This window comes from Branchiostoma belcheri, unplaced genomic scaffold (assembly GCF_001625305.1).
Source record: "Branchiostoma belcheri isolate BF01 breed outbred unplaced genomic scaffold, Haploidv18h27 scaffold30, whole genome shotgun sequence".
NCBI lineage: Eukaryota > Metazoa > Chordata > Leptocardii > Amphioxiformes > Branchiostomatidae > Branchiostoma > Branchiostoma belcheri.
Window position 1 is genome coordinate 1,586,559 of NW_017803910.1, and position 21,717 is coordinate 1,608,275.

Here is a 21,717-nt window from a genome sequence, read left to right on the forward strand (position 1 = left end):
GCTAGCATTGTGGTCATTTGCAAAGCTAAAATAAAGTCAGTAAGTTTATGAGTTTCTAAACCAAAATAAAATCATGCAGTACTGAAAATTGCTGATCTACAATGTAAACCAGTGATATTGAATGTGAAACTTTCTTCTGTAGTGGCGTGGTGTGGTGACCCTGGTACTCCTACAAACGGCTACACGAGGGGAAGCTTCCTTCAGGGCAGTGTTGTCCTGTTTGGCTGTGACGATGGCTACGATCTGATTGGCTCAGGCAACAGCACATGTCTGGCTAATGGGCAATGGAGCGACCCACTGCCAACCTGTAGAGGTGAGATTTGGTGCCTCTGGTGTGCATTTGTCAACTAAGATTGTACTTTATTTCACAGGGTTTAACTACATTTAACAATATGGTCTCTAACTGTTATTTTATTATGTTCATTTGTACCTACAGTTTCTCTATCCTTTTGCCAAAGCTACTTATTAAAGATTTTCAGATGTAATATACTAATCTTAATACTAGACTGACACTGACAATAGCAATCTTGTGTGATTATTGACAAATATTTCTCACTGGACCTTCCCTAACAAACATTTTCTCATAAGTTTCGATATTTATCATCATTAGTCTGTTTCTGACGTAATTAGCCTTAATTATTTTTCTCTTTTACTCTTTAATCCTGTACAGCAATAGTTACAACTCCACTTCCAGGTATGTAGAATACATGTACATGTAACTGCTGTTACTGTAATAAAACGCTTCCCTCAATACGTAACACTAACAGCTTGGATGTTGTATGGTTATTTGCAAATACCACTTGCTACACATGAGAAACACTGCACTGTGCACATTGTGTGATGTTTGACATTGTTTTTTTTCTATTATCAGACTGTCTAACCTACATGTAGTACTAGTCCTTGCAGGACTTTAGCTCAGTATTTATATAAGATAAGACTAAAGCTTGTATTAAAATCGGAATATCAGAATGAAGACAATGTTTTTTTTTTCACATTTCAGACTGTTGTGATATCACAGTGTGCTACAATGGAGGTATCTGTGACAACAGTAATGGTGTGTGCAGCTGTGTGTGTCCTGCTGGCTACCAGGGACCACAGTGCCAGTATTGTAAGATGTTACCCTTCTACGTTACTTTAAAACCCTCTTACAATCATAATACTTTCAATTATAATACTGTAGAGTTACAAATTTTAAGAGTTCTCATCATTAGTTTGTTTTCTGACGTGTGATAAGTCTAAATCATTTTTCTCTTTTACTGCTTAACCGTGTACAGCAATAATTACAACTCCACCTCCAGGTATGTAGAATAACTGCTGTCAGTGATCAAAAGCTTCTCTCGATATTTAATACTAACAGCTATGATGATTTACAAACACCACTTGCACTGCTCTGTAATGTACATGTAAGACTCTCACAATACAATATAGTTGAAATTCACAATGTAGTTTTATGATATGTTTTTCCTCAAAAAAGTCCTTGAAGAATTCTGGTTAATTTTTTTAATAGGAATTTCTAACGTACACTAGGCCATACAGCATAATACAAAGTAAACATTTTTACAGCACAGTAACAGTTTTAGGTTTGATAAGATATTGATACACTTCAACCACTTTAATAACCAATTGAAAGGGAATGTCTTTTGTACCTGAGTTTTTGTCACTATTATTTTGGTACTGTTACTTTACTTGTAACCTTTTATGTTTTAAATGATCATCTGCAGGCATCAGGAACTGATTGGAAATGTCATAAAAGTTTGGTAGACAATTTTTTTGTTCAATCTCCACAATGTAGACGCAAGTTGTCAGGGCCGTGATGTTCCTTTGGACATTGTGTTCCTGTTGGACGGGTCCGGCAGTGTTGGGGTCGACAACTTTGACCTCATGAAGGATTTCACCAGGACGCTCGCCCGTAACTTTGACATCGCTGCCAACATGACTCAGGTCGGAGTGGTGCAGTACAGCAGTAGTGTCAACAGGGAGTTTGGCCTGGGGGACTTCCACACCAGGTAAGGTTTAGTGATCATAAGGTTTAGGGCAGACACTGATCATGATATAACTAATACCATAAAAGTTCAATGTAAGATCATTTTGTCCTTAGTATTCATGATACTGTTCATGATATTTATCTACTAGTATCTGACAAGTACATTGTAATACATGGAATGTAATGCCATATTGTACAGTTTTGTGTGTAGCATTCAAAATAATATCACTGTAACAGTAGAGATTTTCAGTAAGACGTGCATGAAAAAGAAGAACATTAAACAACAGTAACATTACACATATTTGTCTGTGGGACTAGAAGAGAGTCTAACAAATCAGTATGGGTAAGGGTTGAAGTCCGCAATCTCTGCTTTTTTTGTTTGAACCCCAGGCCAGATGTTCTGAATGCTATCAGCGCCATCAGCTATCAGCGAGGTAGCACCCTCACCGGAGCCGCCATCGACTTTGTTCGACAGACATCCTTCAGCCCAGGTGACGGCGACCGACCAGACATCCCGAATATGCTAATTGTCCTCACTGATGGGGTTTCCAGTGACAACGTGCAAGGGCCAGCAGATGCAGCCAGGAGGGAGGGCATCACGACGTTTGGCGTGGGAATAGGGAGCGGAATCGACTTCGCAACCCTGTTAGAGATTGCTGGAAACTCTGACCGGATTTTGCAGGCTGCTGACTTTGGTGCACTTGCTGACGTTGCTCAGACATTACAGGAAGTTGTTTGTGACTGTGAGTACTTTAATTATGTTGTGGTTTTCCTCACAGGATGTGTGTGCATAAACTTTCTTTAGGCATACACTTATAAAATGTTACATGACATAATTGTTTGCATTTCTTGCATTTCTTGCATTCATTGCAATTCTTATGATTTCAAAGCCCTTGTCAAGGTATATATGAAGGGTTCGTAGCTGTTAAACAGTCATATTCAGTTTAAATCATTTTTCCTTTTGCTTCTTAATCTTGCGTAGCAATAATTGGAACTCTGTCTCCAGGTAAGTATTACTAAAAGAAATAATCACTGCAATCACAAGCTTGCCTCAATATCTCTGCTCAATAACTATTGTAATAGTACATGTACATGCTGTCATGATGCTTAATATCACTTGCACTTTTCTTTTGCACAGTACGAGGCTGACACACACACACACACACACAGAGAATATCATTTGCTGCTCACAACAAACACTGCACTGTATTACTGTATTACATGACACTGTATTAAGGGTTCATAACTGTTATGTTTTTGCAAACTACTTATAAATCACAAGTTCCAGTTTGAATTTGAAGTCTGCTTTCTTGGTAATGTTTTGCATACATGTGTATCTTTCTATAGTGCAATACTGTGGTGACCCTGGTGCTCCTGTGAATGGATGGAGATATGGAAACTTCTTTGAAGGTGGTAACGTGGAATGGGGCTGTAACGCAGGGTACTACCTGTCTGGGAGTGTTGGTGCCACCTGTGTCAATGGCACCTGGGACAACAGTGTACCTATGTGCATAGGTAGGTTTGTTTCTTTACAAACAAAATTTATAATGTAAAGATTAAATCAGCAACTAAAAGTTTTTTTTAAATGATAAACACTCAGTTATTGACCGGGTTTATGTTATTAAGGTTTTAGTTACATAATGTACTATAGGCTAATCACACCACCAGTGGGGTAATGTAGAAGTGGCCACTGCAAGGGTTACCGGGCCCTTCAGATAGACTTGTATGTTGACACATTGATTTTTTTTACTTTAACTTTAAGAAATTAACTTTAAGAAATATTGTTTGAAGTGTGGAGTAACTCCATTTAATAATGAATGTTAGATTTAAGTGAAGAAAGCTATTCTTTCACTAACAATTCATTCCATCAAATTTCAGAGATCACAACTACCCCACCCCCAACCACCCCTCGTGCCCCTGGTAAGTATATCATAATGTGCATCTACTAATTCAAATGTATTTAAGGTAGAGGGTTGTTTGATATGCAATGTTCACCTTTTATAAATTTTAATCATGGTAAAACTTTTGTTCGGACACAAAGAGGTTCTCACCTAGAGTTTTTGACCAGTCACTCTGGTCTTCCTCAGTGAGACTTGTCATGTGGCTTCTCTGAAGTGTGACATCAACACCGTGTCAAACCTTTTACAACAAAATGTATAATACTAACGCTGGCATAATGTTTTGTTGTCAATCAATATTCTTACTAACTTAAAATCTTACATGTGAGTTTGATTCAACTTTACAGTGTGTGCCAACTTCCCATATGGCGGGCTTGACTTGGTCTTCCTTCTTGACGGCTCTGGGAGTGTTGGGACCACCAACTTTGAGCTGGTGAAGGACTTCACCGCCGAGGTCGTCCTCAACTTCAACATTTCTTCTGACACCACCAACGTGGGCGTTGTGCAGTACAGTGACACCGTACGCAACGAGTTCTTCCTCAGCAGCTACGACACAAAACTCCCGCTCATCGATGCGATCAACCAAATCAACTACCTCACCGGCGGCACGCTGACCGGGTTTGCCATAGACTATGTCCGTCAGAGCAGTTTCTCACTCCCTGCTGGTGCACGCCCCACGTTCCCGGACGTCCTTGTCGTGCTAACGGATGGTTTGTCGCAAGACAACGTCGTCAGCTCAGCGGCGGCTGCAAGGAGCCAGGGTATCACCATCTTTGCCGTTGGTGTTGGAAGCGAGGTAGACTTCACCACACTTCTGCAGATCTCTGGATACCCGTCGAGGATTCTCCAGGTCCAGGACTTTGCAACTTTGGTCACGGAGGGACGCAGGCTGCCGGAGATCATCTGCCAATGTAAGCTATATTCCCAACAGCCATGTGTTGATTGCATGATTTGAAGACACATGCAAAGTATCGGTAGGCAAATCACCCAACTATCACCCACTTTTTCCTACCACTCTCTGGCTGTGACATCATGGTGTATACCCCTTGCTCAAATGCTGCTTATGCTTTTCAGACAAGATGTTAAGATGTTACCATTTCTGTTTTTAATTTCATTTTGAATAATAATGATTATGTAATAACTGTTTCTTACAATACCAAATATCACACGTTTTATGTGAAACTATGTGTACTGCATATAGCCCTCATGGGCAAGAACATACAAATAAAGATCATTCATCCGTGAATGATATTCTCAAATCTTGTTGTACAGCGACCTATTGTGGTGACCCCGGCACACCAGTGAACGGGTACCGCCGTGGTGGGTTCTTTAGCGACAGTGTGGTGACGTTCGGCTGTAATGACGGCTACATCCTGATCGGAGAGGACACAACGACCTGCCTGGGTGATGGTCAGTGGAGTAATGCAGTTCCTGTCTGCCAGGGTAAGGAACTATATAATATTATACGGAATTCTTGTTTTATTAGTACTTTTACTTCAAAAGAGATGTCTCGGTCAACGTAAAGGTTTTCATATTAATCTGAATATGTCTGCATGTATACTGTATTTACATGTAGACTCATATATTACTCTTATCAATGTGATAGCAGCCTTGTGTGATGATTGGTATTATTTCTCTCTGAATCTTCACTAACAAATATGATCAGAATTTTAGATTTCATATCCTTGGAATGTCTGTTTCTTGACATAAATGTAATATTAACTTAGTCATATCTAGTCTAAATCATTTTCCCTTTTGCTTCTTAATCCTGTGTAGCAATTTTTGGAACTCTGTCCCCAGGTATGTGTTTCCTAAAAAAATAATCACTGCAATCACAAGCTTGCCTCAATATCTCTTATGCTGATAGCTATTAGTATATGCAGTCATGATGCTTCATATTATTTGCACTTTTCTTTTGCACAGTACTAGGCTGACAGAGAGAGAGAGGGAGAATATCATTTGCTGCTTATAATAAACACTGCACTGTGCATGAATGCTTTCTTCTTTGTTTAACAGCAATTATGCATGGTGTGAGAAGCAATGGTGTAAGAAGCAATGGTGTAAGAAGCAATTGTGTGCACAGCTGTAAGGTGTCAGCTATGGTGTGTGCAGCACTAGCTATGTGCAGCTATGGTGTGTACTGCAATGGAGTATGCAGCTATGGTGTTTGCAGCAATAGCATGTACAGCAACAGTTGTGCACAGAAACGGTAGCTATGGTGTGTGCATCTACAAGGTATGGTGTGTGCTGCTGTATGGATGTGACATTGCCTCTGATGTTGTTCCTGTGTACACAGATGTGTGTGAGCCCTCCCCCTGTCTGAATGGTGGAACGTGCCAGCCCACGGGAACCACCAGCAGGTGTCTGTGTCCTGACAGGTACAGCGGACAGTTCTGCCAGTACTGTAAGTATCACTGTCATCATTGTTTCCTTAGACAGTCAGAAAATATAGTAGACAAAACATGCTGGTCATGATAACATCTTCCAATGTCTGTTAGGACAGTTGTGCACTTATTACATCTAACTTTGTGTTGATAAAAATGAACTGCACCAAGAAGATATTATGTACTGTAATACTTATACCAGACTTATTTTGTTTGCTGTAAGTGTAAATTGTGCTCTCATGATTTTTTTAATGTGTACGGTTGTGGGCATTATGAACAAGTATAGTGAAAATGTTTGATATATTTTACCATCAATTAAGAAAAACATTGTCAATGTCTTGGCACTGCCTGAATGCCATCTATACCAAGATACATTGTACTTTCAATTGATAACATGGTTACAAGATGCAAAATCTAGGCTGAAACATACATGTAGCTTGGATAGATGTTGTCAGTCCCTGTTAGGTATGTAGTTGTTTCACAAGTTAATACTAGTTTAATATAATCATCATCTATCCACAGACACCCCCTGCCTGAACCACACCATTGCCCTGGACCTAATCTTCCTGCTTGACGGCTCCGGAAGCATCACGGCCCCCAACTTTGAACTGGTGAAATCCTTCACCTACAGTGTCTCTCGCAACTTTGACATCTCTCCTAACAGAACCAGAATTGCTGTTGCTCAGTACAGTGACACCAACAGCCTAGAATTCAACTTGAATCGGTATTCTAGAAAGGATGAGGTACTGGATGCCATTAACGGCATAAGCTATCAAGGCGGCGGCACATATACAGGATCAGCCTTAGATTTCGTACGCCAAAACATGTTGGTAGAATCTGCCGGAGATCGTGCCATGTCGCCCAATGTTCTAATTGTGGCGACGGATGGCGAGTCATCTGATGACCAGAGGACGCCAGCGGAGGTGCTGCGTAACGCGGGCACACTTGTCTACGCTGTCGGTATCGGCACAGGCGTGAGCGCCACTACTCTACTGGACATCTCGGGAGACAGCTCCAGGGTCCTACAGGCCACGGACTTCGCTTCCCTTGATGCCATTGGTCGTGAGCTTCAAGAGTTCATCTGTGATGGTAAGAAACATTGTTTTTGCTGTTAAGTCTGACATAATGTAGTGCTATGTTCAAGCATAGCATGATATTACAATGACAATGGAATAGCTAGAGGAAAAATCTAACAGCCCAAGTTTCAGCACCATGGACAGGAAAATAACTACCTACCTCCTTTCTTTTTCAAATAATTGTGTTGCTGTTTATCTTCAATCATTTTCTTTCTCTGTGTTTAATAATTTAGCTTCATTTACTGCTGACATCTATCTGTATCATTCATTATGATGGATTAAGCATACAAGCATGTATATGTAAAACATTCCTTTTTGTGACAGCTCTTTGTGACACTCAACATGTTTAAGGCATTGCAATCCTTCCTATACTTCACTCACAGCTGCCTACTGTGGTGATCCTGGTACACCTGAGTCCGGCTCCAGGTTTGGGAACTTCTTTGAAGGCAGTGTCGTGACCTTCCAGTGTGACCCCACCTACACCCTTCTCGGGTCAACCACTACGACCTGTTTTGGAAACGGCATCTGGTCAGACCCAGTCCCCATCTGTGTTGGTAAGTATGCCCTTTTTCATTCCAGTAGGTCATAACAAGCACAATGACACCATGTGGATATGTAGATAGATTACAACAGTCATTTTCAACTACAAACAACTACCAAAAGACACCAAGATTCTGAAAAAACGTTTCCAAATAGGTTACAGGTAAAGGTAGTCTACCTGTAACCAAAGGTCAGCAAGCTGGTTGTTGATCCACTGTGTCTGGGGCACGGTATTGGAAGGTGGAGCCCATCCCTCTTCTTCTACTGCCTTACATCCCCAACTGAAGTCAGAACATAAAAGTACCATAAAATTCAGGAAAGGGAAGTGATTAGGAATCTGTCTTCTCTGTCACGGCCAGTAGAAGAGTAGCTCTCTTTATTTCATTTCTGATCAGTGAGCTAAACTGGTTCAAAATCATTTTCTTTCTTTCACAAATCAGTTCACAGTTACAAATTCTGATGTATTTTCAGCACCAGACCCTTGTGCCAACAGTCCGTGTTTGAATGGAGGTACCTGTCAGCGGGTGGGCCTGACCACTGACTACACCTGTCTGTGTCCTGAGGGGTATCATGGTCCAGTCTGTGAGAATTGTAAGTAACTACCCGACAGGTGTGCTTCACTGAGTTAATCACCTAGTTTTTAGAGAGATTTTTAGAAAAAAAATTTGAGGAAGTTGGAAAATCTAATATGCAAATGCATTTAAACATGTAATAGTCATAATATACATATTGATTATACTGTGTCTTGCTTGCTTAAATTTTGAAGCTATGGCCATTTTCCTCCCTCTGTAGATGCTGCCTGTTCGAATCGATCTCTCAACCTGGATGTAGTCTTCCTCCTGGACGGTTCTGGAAGTGTGGGGTCGGCAAACTTTGACCTCCTCAAGGCCTTCACCACTCGCATCGCTGCCAACTTTGACGTGTCATCCAACCTGACGCGTATTGGAGTGGTGCAGTACAGCGACCAGACGAACAACGAGTTTGTGCTTAACACGTTCTCCACTGAGGCTGAGGTGCTGGCAGCGATTGCCGCTATCGGTTACCAGAGTGGGTCAACTTCAACAGGCGCTGCTCTCGACCATGTCAGGCAGAATGTCTTCATCTCGGTAAGGTTTGGTTCACCAGTGAAACACTGCACAGATATATAGTTTACTCTTATACATGTAGTTCTTCACTCAAGCCGTCTATTACCTGTACATAAAAATGTAGGTATTGTTTATGGTTTGTGTGTGTGTGTGTGTGTGTATCCATGTTTACTCATACTTGTGGTAAGCATAACTTATGAAGGCCTTAATGGATTGTGATAATATTTAGTATGGTCCTAGGAAGACAAAGGTCAAGATTAAATTTAGGTCTCATGGTGGATAACCTTGCTACTGCAGCAGAACTTAGCAGGTAAAGCAGGTAAATGGAGAAAGGAACAACAAATTTTCAATGGGAAAACAATGGGAAAATGTGAACAGCAGCCTTTTTGATGTGTACCTCTGTATTTTTTTCTGTCAATCCAGGCCAGCGGTGACCGTGCTGATGCTGCTAACATCCTGATCGTCATGACCGACGGCGTGTCCAGTGATGATGTCAGTGTGCCGGCCATGACAGCCAGGGACGCCGGCATCACCATCTACTCTGTAGGCATCGGAGATGGAGTGGACTATAACACCCTACGGCAGATCGCTGGGGACCCCAACAAGGTACTACAGGCCACTGGATTCAGCAGTCTGAACGAGATTGGAGGCCAGCTGGAGGAGCTCATTTGTGATGGTAAGTTTCTGCAATTTTTTTCTTTTCTGCATATCAATCATTATTGACCTTAAGATATTTTGTTCTAGTGCATGTTTTGGTAAGGTTTATGACAATTTCATATGAAATATATAGGATACAGTGCAAGTATAGTGTGTCAAATTGTATCTTATGTGGAGGCATAGACAATCATCCTATTCTGTCATGATTGCCTCTGTATGTTTCATGTTACATTTTAAAAATAGATAAATTAATAAACTTAGCAGTAAGTATCTTGATAGTTGTGAATTGAAGCTTTATATGTCAAGTTGTTAGCCAAAATGTAACATCAATGTTCCCCTACTTATAATAAGTTAATGTATGGAAACTATTTTTTCTATCTCCAGCTACGTACTGTGGTGATCCCGGTGCACCTGTAAGTGGTTTCCGTAATGGGAACTTCTTTGAGGGAGGAACTGTAACCTGGGGCTGCTACAACGGCTTCAACCTTGTTGGCACCCTGACTGCTGTCTGTTTCGGCAATGGAACTTGGAGTGAACCTGTACCAGAGTGCATGGGTAAGTGTACTTCTACACAAAAGATTGTTCTCACCAAGAGCTTTTGACCAGTCACTCTGATTTTCTCTAGACACCCAGTGATCATGAGACTTGTCACATGGCTTCTCTGAAGTGTGATGTCAACACTGGATCAAATGTATCCATCAAACAATGTCAGCCCCTAGTCTGATGAAACTGTTCACTCTTGATACATATGTACGTTAATTTTTTCAGTGGTGCTGAAGAAGAGTGATAGATGTCACTTGAAACGTCTGGAAGTAATCTCCGAAGTATATCCAGTAGACTAAGTAGAGTTTGATTCGTCTTTGATTATTCACTCTTGTTTCTAACTATTCCACTTTTACTCCAGCCCCAACAACCCCCCCACCCCCAGGCTGTGATGAGCTGAGTTTTGGCGGGTGGGATCTGGTGTTCCTGCTGGATGGCTCAGGCAGCGTGGGTTCTGTCAACTTCATCAACGTCAAAAACTTCACCAAGCTGATCACCGACCTCTTCCCTGTCGGGGAGAATGCCACGAAGGTCGGCTTGGTGCAGTTCAGTGACACCATACAGAAGGAGTTTGATCTGAGGGACTACGAAACGAAGGAGGAGGTTCTGTCAGCCATTGACAATATCTCTTACCTCGGCGGAGGGACTTACACTGGAAATGCCATAGACTATGTCAGACAGGTACGAGGTCTTGTGTTATGAAGTGTTTCCTCCTTTTGATGCATGTTATGACAATGACAATAAACTATGTGGAAAACTTTTGTAGGTTTGTAACGGTTACCTTAAAATGTCTAAAAAGTTTATTCTTGTACAGCACTTGAACTTATTAGAAAGTAGAGTTTTGATTCATTTGAGAGTGCTACTGGTAATTCAAGAGTAGAATGTGTCTTTGCTCTACACATTATTATTGTGATGCAAAAAGTGCCTTAAAGTTTTTAAAAGGCTTTTATTCATTACCTGTAACAGTATTTCAATGGACAGCAGGCAAATGTACACGGACAACACACTTTTAATACATTCACCAAACTGATGTTCAAGACAGTAAAGCATCTCCTACACCTAGAAATAGCTTCTTATCCAATTTACAATTGTTTTGAATAACCTACTCTGTGTTTTATCATCAGGTCAGCTTCAATACTATTAACGGTAACCGTGGAGGCCGCCCCGACACGCTGATCGTTCTCACGGACGGAGAGTCATTTGACCCCGTGACCTTCGCGTCCCAGTCCGCCCGTGACCAGGGCATCACCATCTTCGCCATCGGCGTCGGCAGCGGGGTGGATTACGCCACGCTGGAGGAGATCGCAGGAGATCCTCAGAAGGTCCAGCAGGTCACAGACTTCGCCGACCTGACGTCCGTCAATGTCATCAACTACCTGGAGGAGTGGCTCTGCAGAGGTAAGGTCAAATTTCATGATGATTGTCTGTTTCAATTGTCCAAGTTGATGTTTCAAAAATCTTTGGATGTGAAACAAACATTTAACATACTGATCTTAATTTTATTTCAAGTAAATCTAGAAAAGTGCTGTCAAATTTTATATCTGTTTGAAGATCTTTTTTTTTTATAAATGATTTTTTTCAAAGCCCTTGAATGCATACCAAACATTATACTGATCTTGATTTGATTTCCAGTGTATCAGATTATGAGCCATGGTCAATGGATTTTCCTTTTTGCTATAAGAATATTCAGATTCAAAATGATAAATTTTGGATTAAGTTTAAGTCTCCTCCAACTGGGCTAGCATTTGGGTTTTTAAAGACTAATTTTATACACAGAGTTATACTGCTGAAATTTTAACTTCTAATGCTTTTAGTGTACTTTTCTTTTGTGCAACAATACATATTTATTATTATGTCCTTTTGACTCACTGACAGACTATATATCTCACAAACAAAGGTGCATACTGTGGAGACCCAGGAGTGCCAGAGAACGGTGTGCGTCGTGGGACATACTTCCAGGGAGGACAGGTGGACTTCGGTTGTGATGATGGCTACACGCTGTCTGGTTCATCCTCCATCACCTGTCAGCCCGACGGACAGTGGACCAACGTTGTTCCCACCTGTTTGTGTAAGCTGGGTTTTGTCTTTTCAATTACTTTTATTAAACAAGCATAGAAAGTGCAGCTACATGTACTGTTTCTCTATCTTTGGGAAATAAACCTACTGTAACAGTTTACATGTACCCCGGGTAGGCTGCAGGAGCCAGTACAGACATTACAAAACTACAAGATGCTGTCACACAGATGCAATGTCAGTCAGAACTTTGGTAATGTTAAAGATGTTCTTCTTTCCTGTGTAGTTATCGACAACTGTGACCCCAACCCGTGCCTGAACGGAGCTCAGTGTTTCCAGACGGCTGATTCCTACCGCTGCACCTGTGCAGCAGGCTACGAGGGAACCAACTGTGAGATCTGTAAGTCCTTCTGGAACTCAGTTCAACATTTCTATAATAATTATTGTAACTAGCTATCTGAGTTACATGTATTCTCTATTCTATGGTAGTAATGATTTAGGATAAAACTTCTTAGAATATTAAGAACACTCAGCTCTTAAATGTAATGATAATCCAAGAAAATTCCAAGAAAATATGAAAATACATCCCATTGTCATAATGACTAAGTCTTACACATGTACATTCTCCCTGTCCCAGACACTGCCTGCACCACTAAAGCCTACGAGATTGACCTGGTCTTCCTACTGGACGGCTCTGGCAGTGTCGGATCTTCAGACTTCGACCTGATGAAATCTTTCACCAACCGGATGATAACCAACTTCGACGCGTCACCCACGAGCACCAGGGTTGGTGTTGTCCAGTACAGCAGCCAAGGTTCTGCAGCCACGGAATTCCGGCTTAATTCTTACAACAATAAGAATGACGTCATCGCAGCTGTCAATGCAATTGTCTACCAAAATGGCAACACCTTCACTGGCGAAGCGCTCAACTACGTACGACAGAATTCCTTTTCCGTGGCAAACGGTGGCCGTGCGGATGCGGCGAACATCCTCGTTGTCATCACTGATGGTGAGTCAGTTGACGGTGTCACCGGCCCAGCGACAGACTTGCTGAGAGAGGGAGTCACGGTGTATGCCGTCGGCATCGGCAGTGGCATTCAGACCAGCACCCTGGTGGCCATCGCACAGGATCAGAGTCGAGTACTCCAGGCAAACAGCTTCACCAACCTGACCAACTCTGCCCAAGCTCTGCAGGAGTCACTCTGTGATGGTAAATAAGATGTCTCATTATCTCATCTATCTCTTAGTATAATTGTTTGACCATTGGGGTACCACATATGATCTGACAACTAGGTTTCTCTACCCTTCTCAGTTTTCTGTTCCTCTCAAAGTTTTACAGTGTCACGTTGGTCCATTTTCTTATATGTATGCATAATATTTTTAGACTGTCGTATGAATCCTACCTCTATTTTGTTACAAAATATAATTAACAATCTGTGTGTAAGTCTTGTGCATTACAAAATTTATTTCAGTTAAACTGCATTTTCAAAATAATGCAGAACATGATAATGATGGTAAATATATTTTTGGTTTACATGTAGCTTAATGTTGAGCTCATGTGTAATAATGTTATTGTGTTATTGCACTTCTTGTATTGTTTGTGTTCCCAGCTAAGTACTGTGGCAGTCCAGGCACCCCTCAGGATGGTTACACCTATGGCCTGCTGTTCGAGGGCTCAACTGTGACCTACAGCTGTGAGGTGGGCTTTACCCTCAATGGGGCCTCGTCTGCACAATGCATCAACGGAACCTGGGACAACAGCCCGCCTTCTTGTATACGTGCGTTTGGGTTTGAGTTTATTGGGATCTGCAATCAGCATACATGTATACATACATTGTTTGTACATTGTAGTATCTATTCTTCCTGTGGTCCTACATTTACATGTATACAGACTATATGCTTTCCAAGTTCTGAGTACATCATAAAAGACTCATGACTAGTGGAAGACATCTACTAGTGATTTTATTCTCTTTAAATGTAATGTTAAGTTTCCTTTTAGTAAACAAGTCCATCTGTCAACTTGAAAGATGCTTGCAGCCAATATCAGAGATCACTATTCACTTTTGCTACTAGAGATTGCAAGATTGTAGCTTTATTTTCACTACATGTATTGCTTAATCAAGTTGACTTGAATGTAAATGCATGATAATCTGTTACCTTCCAGCTCCAGACCCCTGTTTGGCCGACCCATGTTACAACGGTGGGACCTGTGTCCGTACTGGACTAACAACAGACTTCACCTGTACATGTCCGAGTGATTACACTGGCGACACATGTCAATCATGTAAGTTGACATGAAGAGTTTACTCAATAAACATTATCTGCTTTTATTGTAACTTTGTAATTGTGCAGATTTGTATTTTTTTCCTACTTTTCAAGCTATGGGACAGAGAGAGTGAATGAGTGAGGAAGTCAAAGATTGATACTAGTGATACATAATATTTTTCAGATACGGCCTGCCAAGGGAGGAGTTTAGATTTTGACCTGGCCCTGCTACTGGACGGTTCAGGGAGTGTTGGAGCCGACAACTTCAATCTGGTGAAGCAGTTTGCCAAGCGCTTAGTGGACAACTTTGACATCTCCCAGACAGATACCAAGGTTGGGGTAGTACAGTATAGCAGCTCCAGCAATGTGGAATTCTACCTGAACGCCTTCTCTGCCAAACAGCCTGTCCTTGATGCCATTGATGCCATAACATACCAACAAGGTGGTACCAACACTGGTGCTGCTATCACCTACACTGTGCAAGAAATCTTCGCTTCTGCTAACGGGGCTCGAGCAAACTACCCAGATGTCCTTGTCGTTGTGACCGATGGGGAGTCATCGGATGACGTGGCCGCTCCGGCGCTGACCGCGAGAAACGCGGGCACCCTGATCTACGCGGTGGGAGTGGGGAACGGAGTGAACCAGGCAACTCTTCTGGAGATCGCAGGGGACGCCTCGCAGGTGCTGCAGGCTGCGGACTTTGCCGGTTTGACAACCGTCGTGCAAACCCTGCAGCAGAACCTTTGTGATGGTAAGAGACTCTGTCATGAAAGTTCATCTGTTCTCACCTAGAGCACTTCTCTGAACCATGAGTGGTTCTAGATGCATTTAATGATTGGCATATACAATATAATGTATTTGTCTGCAGGAATGCTTTTGTCACAAAAGGAGGAATTTGATGATAGATGATCAATGTTTATATGTTAGCTTTGTTCATTTCTTGTAAGAATCTAACACTATTTTTTATGTTTGATGTTAAACTTGAATTCAAAGCATGCAGAAGAAATGAAACGTCATCTGAAGATTTGCCTGACTCAACTATTCACATATTTTCAAATGTACAAAATTTCTTAACTTCACACAATTTTTGCTGTTGTCTTTTCCCTTGCAAGCTCCTTGTGATGGTGCTGACGGAACAAATGGTAACACTTCTAAGTAATGATTATGCACATGTTGGTGAAGTAATAAGGGGTCTTCAATGGTGAAGGAAAATAATTCTGGCCACTTAGGATATGTTTAACGTTAACTGCACTTGAGATCAGCTTCTGTAAGGAAATGTATTGTTTGTCATTGATATTAATCACAATATATAACATAAGTTTCTTAAGCTTGCATGTTCTTACATACACTATGCTATGTTTCTCAGCTGCATATTGCGGTGACCCTGGAGCACCAGTAAATGGCAACAGGGTTGGAAGCTACTTTGCGGGCAACGTGGTCACCTTTTCCTGCAATCCCGGCTTCTCTGTCCAGGGGAGTGTCACGGCCACTTGTCAGAGCAGTGGACAGTGGAGTTCAGCTGTGCCCACATGTGTTGGTGAGTCGGAACAAAACAAGACTGAGGCAAATCGTAAATAATTTCATCATGCTGGTGAATGATTGACTAGTTAATTCTTTTATTCCCAACCGTTTGTTTTACATGAGCTGATGTTTCAATGACCATCTGTCATTTTCTTCAGGGCTTTGTGACAAAAAAACTTCACTATTCATGATTGAGACATAAGTTGCCAAACGTCTCTAGAGTAACCACTCAAATAATGTGTAAATACACAGAAGAGAGGTAACCACAGTACTGTATAGACAGTCTGAGAATTCTTGCTGCTTGGGTCAATGGGGGAAAATCATCTAAGGGACTGCCAGATTGCTACACATGGAAGTACTGCACAAATGTCTGTAGATTGTTGTCATTAGCTCTTTATTGTTTTCTCCTGTTTGCCAACAGCTAACGACCCATGCCTGGCGACCCCGTGTCAGAACGGAGCGACATGCGCCCAGGTGGGCAGCACCACCCAGTACACCTGTACCTGTCCTCAGGGATACACAGGAAACAACTGTCAAGTCTGTAAGTAACAAAAAATGTTAACATTCTTATTTTTTTATTTTTTTTCGTAATTTTTACTCTTTATGTGGTTATAAACAGGCAACATTGAGTCAAAAGTTAATGACCTACATTTCTAAATTTTGTACTTACAATGTACCAGTATATGATTGTGTTACTGCTGACAATGCGGTCCCAATTGTGACACACATGCATGTAGATATATTGTTACTGTAACAATAATAGTGAGTTATGCAGTTCCAAAATGTAAAGTGTTATATACTAAGTATATATGTTGTTGGTCTGCTAGAGAGTACAGTTTGCTAGCAGACCAACTTCCCCGATGTTATCTCTCTATTTAGTCAATTTCTACTGTTTCCAGCCACTTCCTCAAGCCTCGTAGAGGCTAGAGAACATGAAGCTTTTTTGATTTTCTTCAACAGTACCAAGCTAATACGGTCCCAAGTGTAAGGTTTTTGTCTCCTTTTTCTTCCCAGTTTCAGCCTGCACTGACAGGTCCCTTGATGTTGACCTTGTTCTCCTGTTGGACGGATCTGGCAGTGTCGGTTCTGAGAACTTCAACCTCCTCAAGGCCTTCACACAGAACATCGTGGGGAACTTTGACGTAGCTGTCAACAACACAAGGGTTGGAGTGGTCCAGTACAGCGACTTTAACAAGTAGGTTGTTCTTGTATAATTATGCTAATGTGCTATATTATTCTGCATTATGCTTGTCAAAGATAGCAGAAGCTATCTATACATGTAGTTATAAGGATATAGGTTATAGAATTGCTGAGAAATTTGATAAATGAATTAAAATGTTAAGTAACATAAAAGGGCCGCCATATCGATCTTTTCTTCTTGATGGATTTGTTTTTAATGGTGAACAATGTTTGATCAAAATGTAATTAAACTCAATCAGATGATGATAGAATAATCTTAATGCTCTGTGTGAGCTATTTGGATTTCTCTGCAGTACACAGTTAGCACTAGAAGTGGGTAAAGATTGTAGTATTATAATATTATTATTGTCCTTTTCAGCATTGAATTCAACCTGAATGAGTATGCAACAGAGGCAGAAGTCCTGGCAGCCATCGGTGCCATTACGTACCAGCGCGGCGGAACCTTCACCGGAGCAGCCATCGACTTTGTCCGACAGGACGTGTTCACCACCGCCGCCGGTAACCGTGCCGACAAACCGGACGTCCTCATCGTCCTCACAGATGGAGAGTCGTCGGATTCCGTGGCAGGGCCGGCACAGAATACCCTGAATGCTGGCATTACGATCTACGCCGTTGGGATTGGTAGCGGTGTGAATGCAGACACCCTACAGGAGATCGCGGGCGACCCCGGCAGGGTGCTGCAGGCAGCCAACTTCCAGGGCCTTGCAGACGTCACCAATCAGCTGCAGGAGGCACTCTGTACAAGTGAGAAGCAGGAAACTTTGATACACATATTTACACGTGCCTGTAAAGCCTGTGTTATGCTAAAGGCAACTATACTGGCTCAGACAAAATGAACACAGAATCTACACTTAAAGGTCTTGCTCTCTTCAGGCTCAGCCATTCAAAGCACCATCACAGTGGTAGCCTAGAAGCATCTATCTTGTGGCGTAGTATTACAGATAGTATTACACAGAGGAGTCAACAAATGAATGAATGAATGGACATGGTACATGTATCTTCTTCTCAATCTTTTCTTTTTGTATATTTTTATTGAGCTCTCACTGAGCATTAGCAGCCAGACTGCCAAGACAGAACGCTGTCAGAGTTTTGTGCTGAGCAAAGAATCAACTTCTGTCTGTCTCTAATCATAACTATAGCATCTGGAAGATTGTTCCATAGTCTTCTGTATAATATCTTGTGAATGTCTATTGTCCTGTCATGTTGTCCTTATACTAGCTGCCTATTGTGGAGACCCCGGCGCACCTGTCAACGGAAACCGTGCGGGGATCTTCTTCGAGGGGGGCGTCCTGCAGTTTACGTGCGACCCTGGGTACGAGCTGGTTGGGGAGGGGTCTGCCACGTGCCAGGCTAGCGGGGAGTGGTCCAACCCTGTCCCAGCATGTACCCCCGGGGCACCCACCGTACCCACCAGTCAGGGATACCCACTTCTCGTCCTTGATACCACTGCTGACACGGTCAGTCAAGTTATGGTTTCTACCCTTTTCTTCATCATGCTATAGCCTACATAGATGTATATGACCGAGGAGTAGATACAAAAAAAGGGAGGCTCAAAATCCCTTCTAACTTAAGTATGAACAAGAATACCTTGCACAAATGGTTTGCAGTAAAAGTAGACCAGAACATTACTTCTGTATTGATTTTTACCTACACTTACAATGACAAGTACATAAATGGTATGTGTGAATGTGTTGTTCAACATTCTTAATTCAAAATTAAATCTAGCATCAATAGTGATAACAACACTTCAATTTTTATGATAGATTCCATCATTTGAATGTCATGTTTTCTGTTCTCTTTGTTAGTTTGACCAAGCTGCCTTCCGTGCTGCCATTGCTGCGTACGCCAACACTTACTGTACCACAGCCGGGAACTGTGCTGCAGGCACGGGCCTGGACTTTACGTGAGTTTTACATTCTCAACAAATTGTGTTTTCCTCCTTTTTTTATTATAATGAACTCTGACATGGTGGTAACTTACTGGTAAGTGGTACATGTGTATATAGTGCTGCATACCGGTTCACTGGACTTGGATCCAGACTTGTAAGAATGTTTAGGTTCAAGTCAAAAAACCTAAAACTCAAGAACCGAGTCCAGACTTATTACCATAAAAGATCATTTCACATACCCCTTTTCTTTCCAAACCACCTGAAACCTTCCGTAGAGTGCAAAATCTTTGCTGCAAAATGAAGAAAACATTGCCATTGGGCATCGTCAAGTACCGGCCTCCATGTTATGTGGCCAAAGTTTCACCCAGACAACATTACAAGGCTGCCAACATGCAATTTTGTATATGCCATGGGTTTAGGTCCGGACTTGTAAGTCCGGAACTGAACCTAAACCTCTGGACTTGAATCCGGACCTGAACCTAAAATTGGGTTTAGGTATGCATCACTATGTGTATACAGTCAAACCTGCCCAAGTCATCACCAGGCCAAAAGACTCTTTTCCTCCATCCACTTGGATTGTTGGACAAGTTTGACTGTACAATGTATTTGAAATGTTATGCCTTATATAACCAAGTTTATTTATCTTCCCAGGGCTGATGATGTTGCAGTCCTCTCAGCAGAACCTGCCGTTGATGGTGGCTTGACTGTGACATTTGTGGTTCAGAATGCCAACGGTGCCTCCATGTTAACAGACGATGAGCTGAGTGCCATGCTCACACAGTATGAAGCTGCGATCGAGGCACAAGGGAGCTTCCAATACTCCATGGGTGATCAGGCAACCACTATCACACCCACTGTCATAGCTGAGGGCAGGAGTGCAGGACTGGATCAGGTGGGTACAGAAAAATGGAGGCTTTTAGATGATAATAGAAGAAGAACTTTTAGGAAGTTAAGTGCAAGACAATTGTAACAGATGTAATGTATGGCAACTTGTATAGAGGTTGAGCTATTGTTATTTTCTAACCATTCTGAGAGACTAATCTACTTTAAATTTAATGATTAACAGTGATGAACGCTCATAGAGAGAATGGAGTAGATTAAACAAGTAAAGTTTCACAATTTACTGTATTTTACCTTGTAACGTGAAATACTCAATGTTTGAACAACAATTCAAAACACTTGAATCAAAGATGTAGCTCACTATAACTGGGATGAGAACATTTTTGACACTTTTGTATCTTTGTTTACCCTCAGACGGAGTTGGTCATCATCATCGTGGCTTCTGTGTTTGCCTTTGTCTGTATTGTCATTTCAGCCTACGCCATATTCAGGTCTTTTGGCCAACAGTAAGTATACTGAGTACTAAGCTTACAGGTTGATTGCTAAATGTATTTCATGTAATGATAGTCTTTGCAACTTCTTTTGATTTGTGTTCTTAGTTCTTTTGATTGTCACTACATGTAAATATAATACACTTAATACAGGAAAAGAATTTGTTAAACTTTACAGATTACAATTTTTTGTTTTGATTTTTTTTACAAGAAAATGCAAAACAAAAGAATCACTTTTATTGTTAAACTCTGAAAATTTACAACTTTGGTTTCATCCCTCATTTAATTTTGTCACCACTTCTCTTTATATATTGTGACGTATTCAATGTTACATACTAGAAGATGTTGTCTAAAAATTTCTTCTCTTTTAACCATATAGGAAGGGCAAGGTTAAGCTAAACGAGCCTGCGAAAGAGGACGTGTACAGCAGTGTGATAAAGAACCGAGCTAGCTCAGCATATGACTCAGAGAACGGCCACGAGAACACGGCATTCATGGAGATGAACGGTGATGGTGCGGATGCAAGGCCTCCGAAAGACTCCGTAACGCAGTTATAGGGTTCACTAACTTGATTTATTGTACACCTTAAAGGCACCCAAAGAATTTTTAGGGCAATAAAACTGTTATCTGTGATGCAGAAATGTGATGTCATTGACAAAAATGTCTGCTTGTTTTGTATCATAAGCTGGTTCTAGCTATTTATTGGTGGTATCAAAATGTAAAGCATGTGTTGGGGCTATTTCAAATTCTTCAGGAATGAAATGATGACAAAATTGTGCTAATGAAATAGCAGGTAATGTCAATATCAGACAGATTTCTTCATCCATAGTATTTTTTGTCATGTTGCCCTGAATTTGTATTGGATGCCTTTAAGTATTATTGTTTCAGATGTGTCTTAGGAATTTGGTAGACTTTGGAAGAAGCCAGTGTTATAGGTAAGGAGACTAAACGAAAGTCTAGTACATACTGCTTCTATTTATTCCTAAACAAGTCAGCTAGATGTGGTTCTGTAGTGTGTGTGGATGAGTAATCAAGAATATATTACAATGATTGATATATTATGACATTTTTTGTCATGACCATATTTTATACAAGTTCAATGTTGTAAAAAAGAAATACCTCACTTAACTCATGCACATGTTGCACCTATGCTTGTGATAGTTGATATCAGCATTTATATTTACTATATGATAGGTACATATTGATAAAGGTCATGGAAGTTAAAGATAAAAAGATAAAAAAAAAGGGATGTTACTTATATTATACAGAGATGCTTCAATATTATTAAATGTAAAAATCATGAAGTACTAATCAGAGAAAACGATACTTGTT

General features: G+C 41.2%; 1 protein-coding gene across 1 annotated transcript in view; it reads left to right on the plus strand.

Moving 5' to 3' along the window:
• The window catches only part of LOC109474115, a 60,182-nt gene extending 39,778 nt beyond the window's left edge, over nt 1-20,404 (plus strand). The window contains exons 54-85 of the mRNA XM_019774322.1: nt 143-313; nt 671-694; nt 1,001-1,108; nt 1,793-2,006; nt 2,375-2,727; nt 3,332-3,499; nt 3,863-3,904; nt 4,230-4,793; nt 5,155-5,325; nt 6,179-6,286; nt 6,789-7,355; nt 7,726-7,896; nt 8,354-8,473; nt 8,675-8,988; nt 9,391-9,643; nt 10,009-10,179; nt 10,529-10,848; nt 11,292-11,565; nt 12,065-12,235; nt 12,467-12,580; nt 12,818-13,390; nt 13,791-13,958; nt 14,345-14,464; nt 14,630-15,196; nt 15,812-15,982; nt 16,388-16,507; nt 16,981-17,161; nt 17,525-17,910; nt 18,385-18,623; nt 18,972-19,069; nt 19,706-19,946; nt 20,309-20,404. Of these exons, the coding sequence (XP_019629881.1) occupies nt 143-313; nt 671-694; nt 1,001-1,108; nt 1,793-2,006; nt 2,375-2,727; nt 3,332-3,499; nt 3,863-3,904; nt 4,230-4,793; nt 5,155-5,325; nt 6,179-6,286; nt 6,789-7,355; nt 7,726-7,896; nt 8,354-8,473; nt 8,675-8,988; nt 9,391-9,643; nt 10,009-10,179; nt 10,529-10,848; nt 11,292-11,565; nt 12,065-12,235; nt 12,467-12,580; nt 12,818-13,390; nt 13,791-13,958; nt 14,345-14,464; nt 14,630-15,196; nt 15,812-15,982; nt 16,388-16,507; nt 16,981-17,161; nt 17,525-17,910; nt 18,385-18,623; nt 18,972-19,069; nt 19,706-19,946; nt 20,309-20,404 (7,358 nt within the window). The remainder of the gene's footprint in view (nt 1-142; nt 314-670; nt 695-1,000; nt 1,109-1,792; nt 2,007-2,374; nt 2,728-3,331; nt 3,500-3,862; nt 3,905-4,229; nt 4,794-5,154; nt 5,326-6,178; nt 6,287-6,788; nt 7,356-7,725; nt 7,897-8,353; nt 8,474-8,674; nt 8,989-9,390; nt 9,644-10,008; nt 10,180-10,528; nt 10,849-11,291; nt 11,566-12,064; nt 12,236-12,466; nt 12,581-12,817; nt 13,391-13,790; nt 13,959-14,344; nt 14,465-14,629; nt 15,197-15,811; nt 15,983-16,387; nt 16,508-16,980; nt 17,162-17,524; nt 17,911-18,384; nt 18,624-18,971; nt 19,070-19,705; nt 19,947-20,308) is intronic.
• The last annotated feature ends 1,313 nt before the right edge of the window (nt 20,405-21,717 follow it).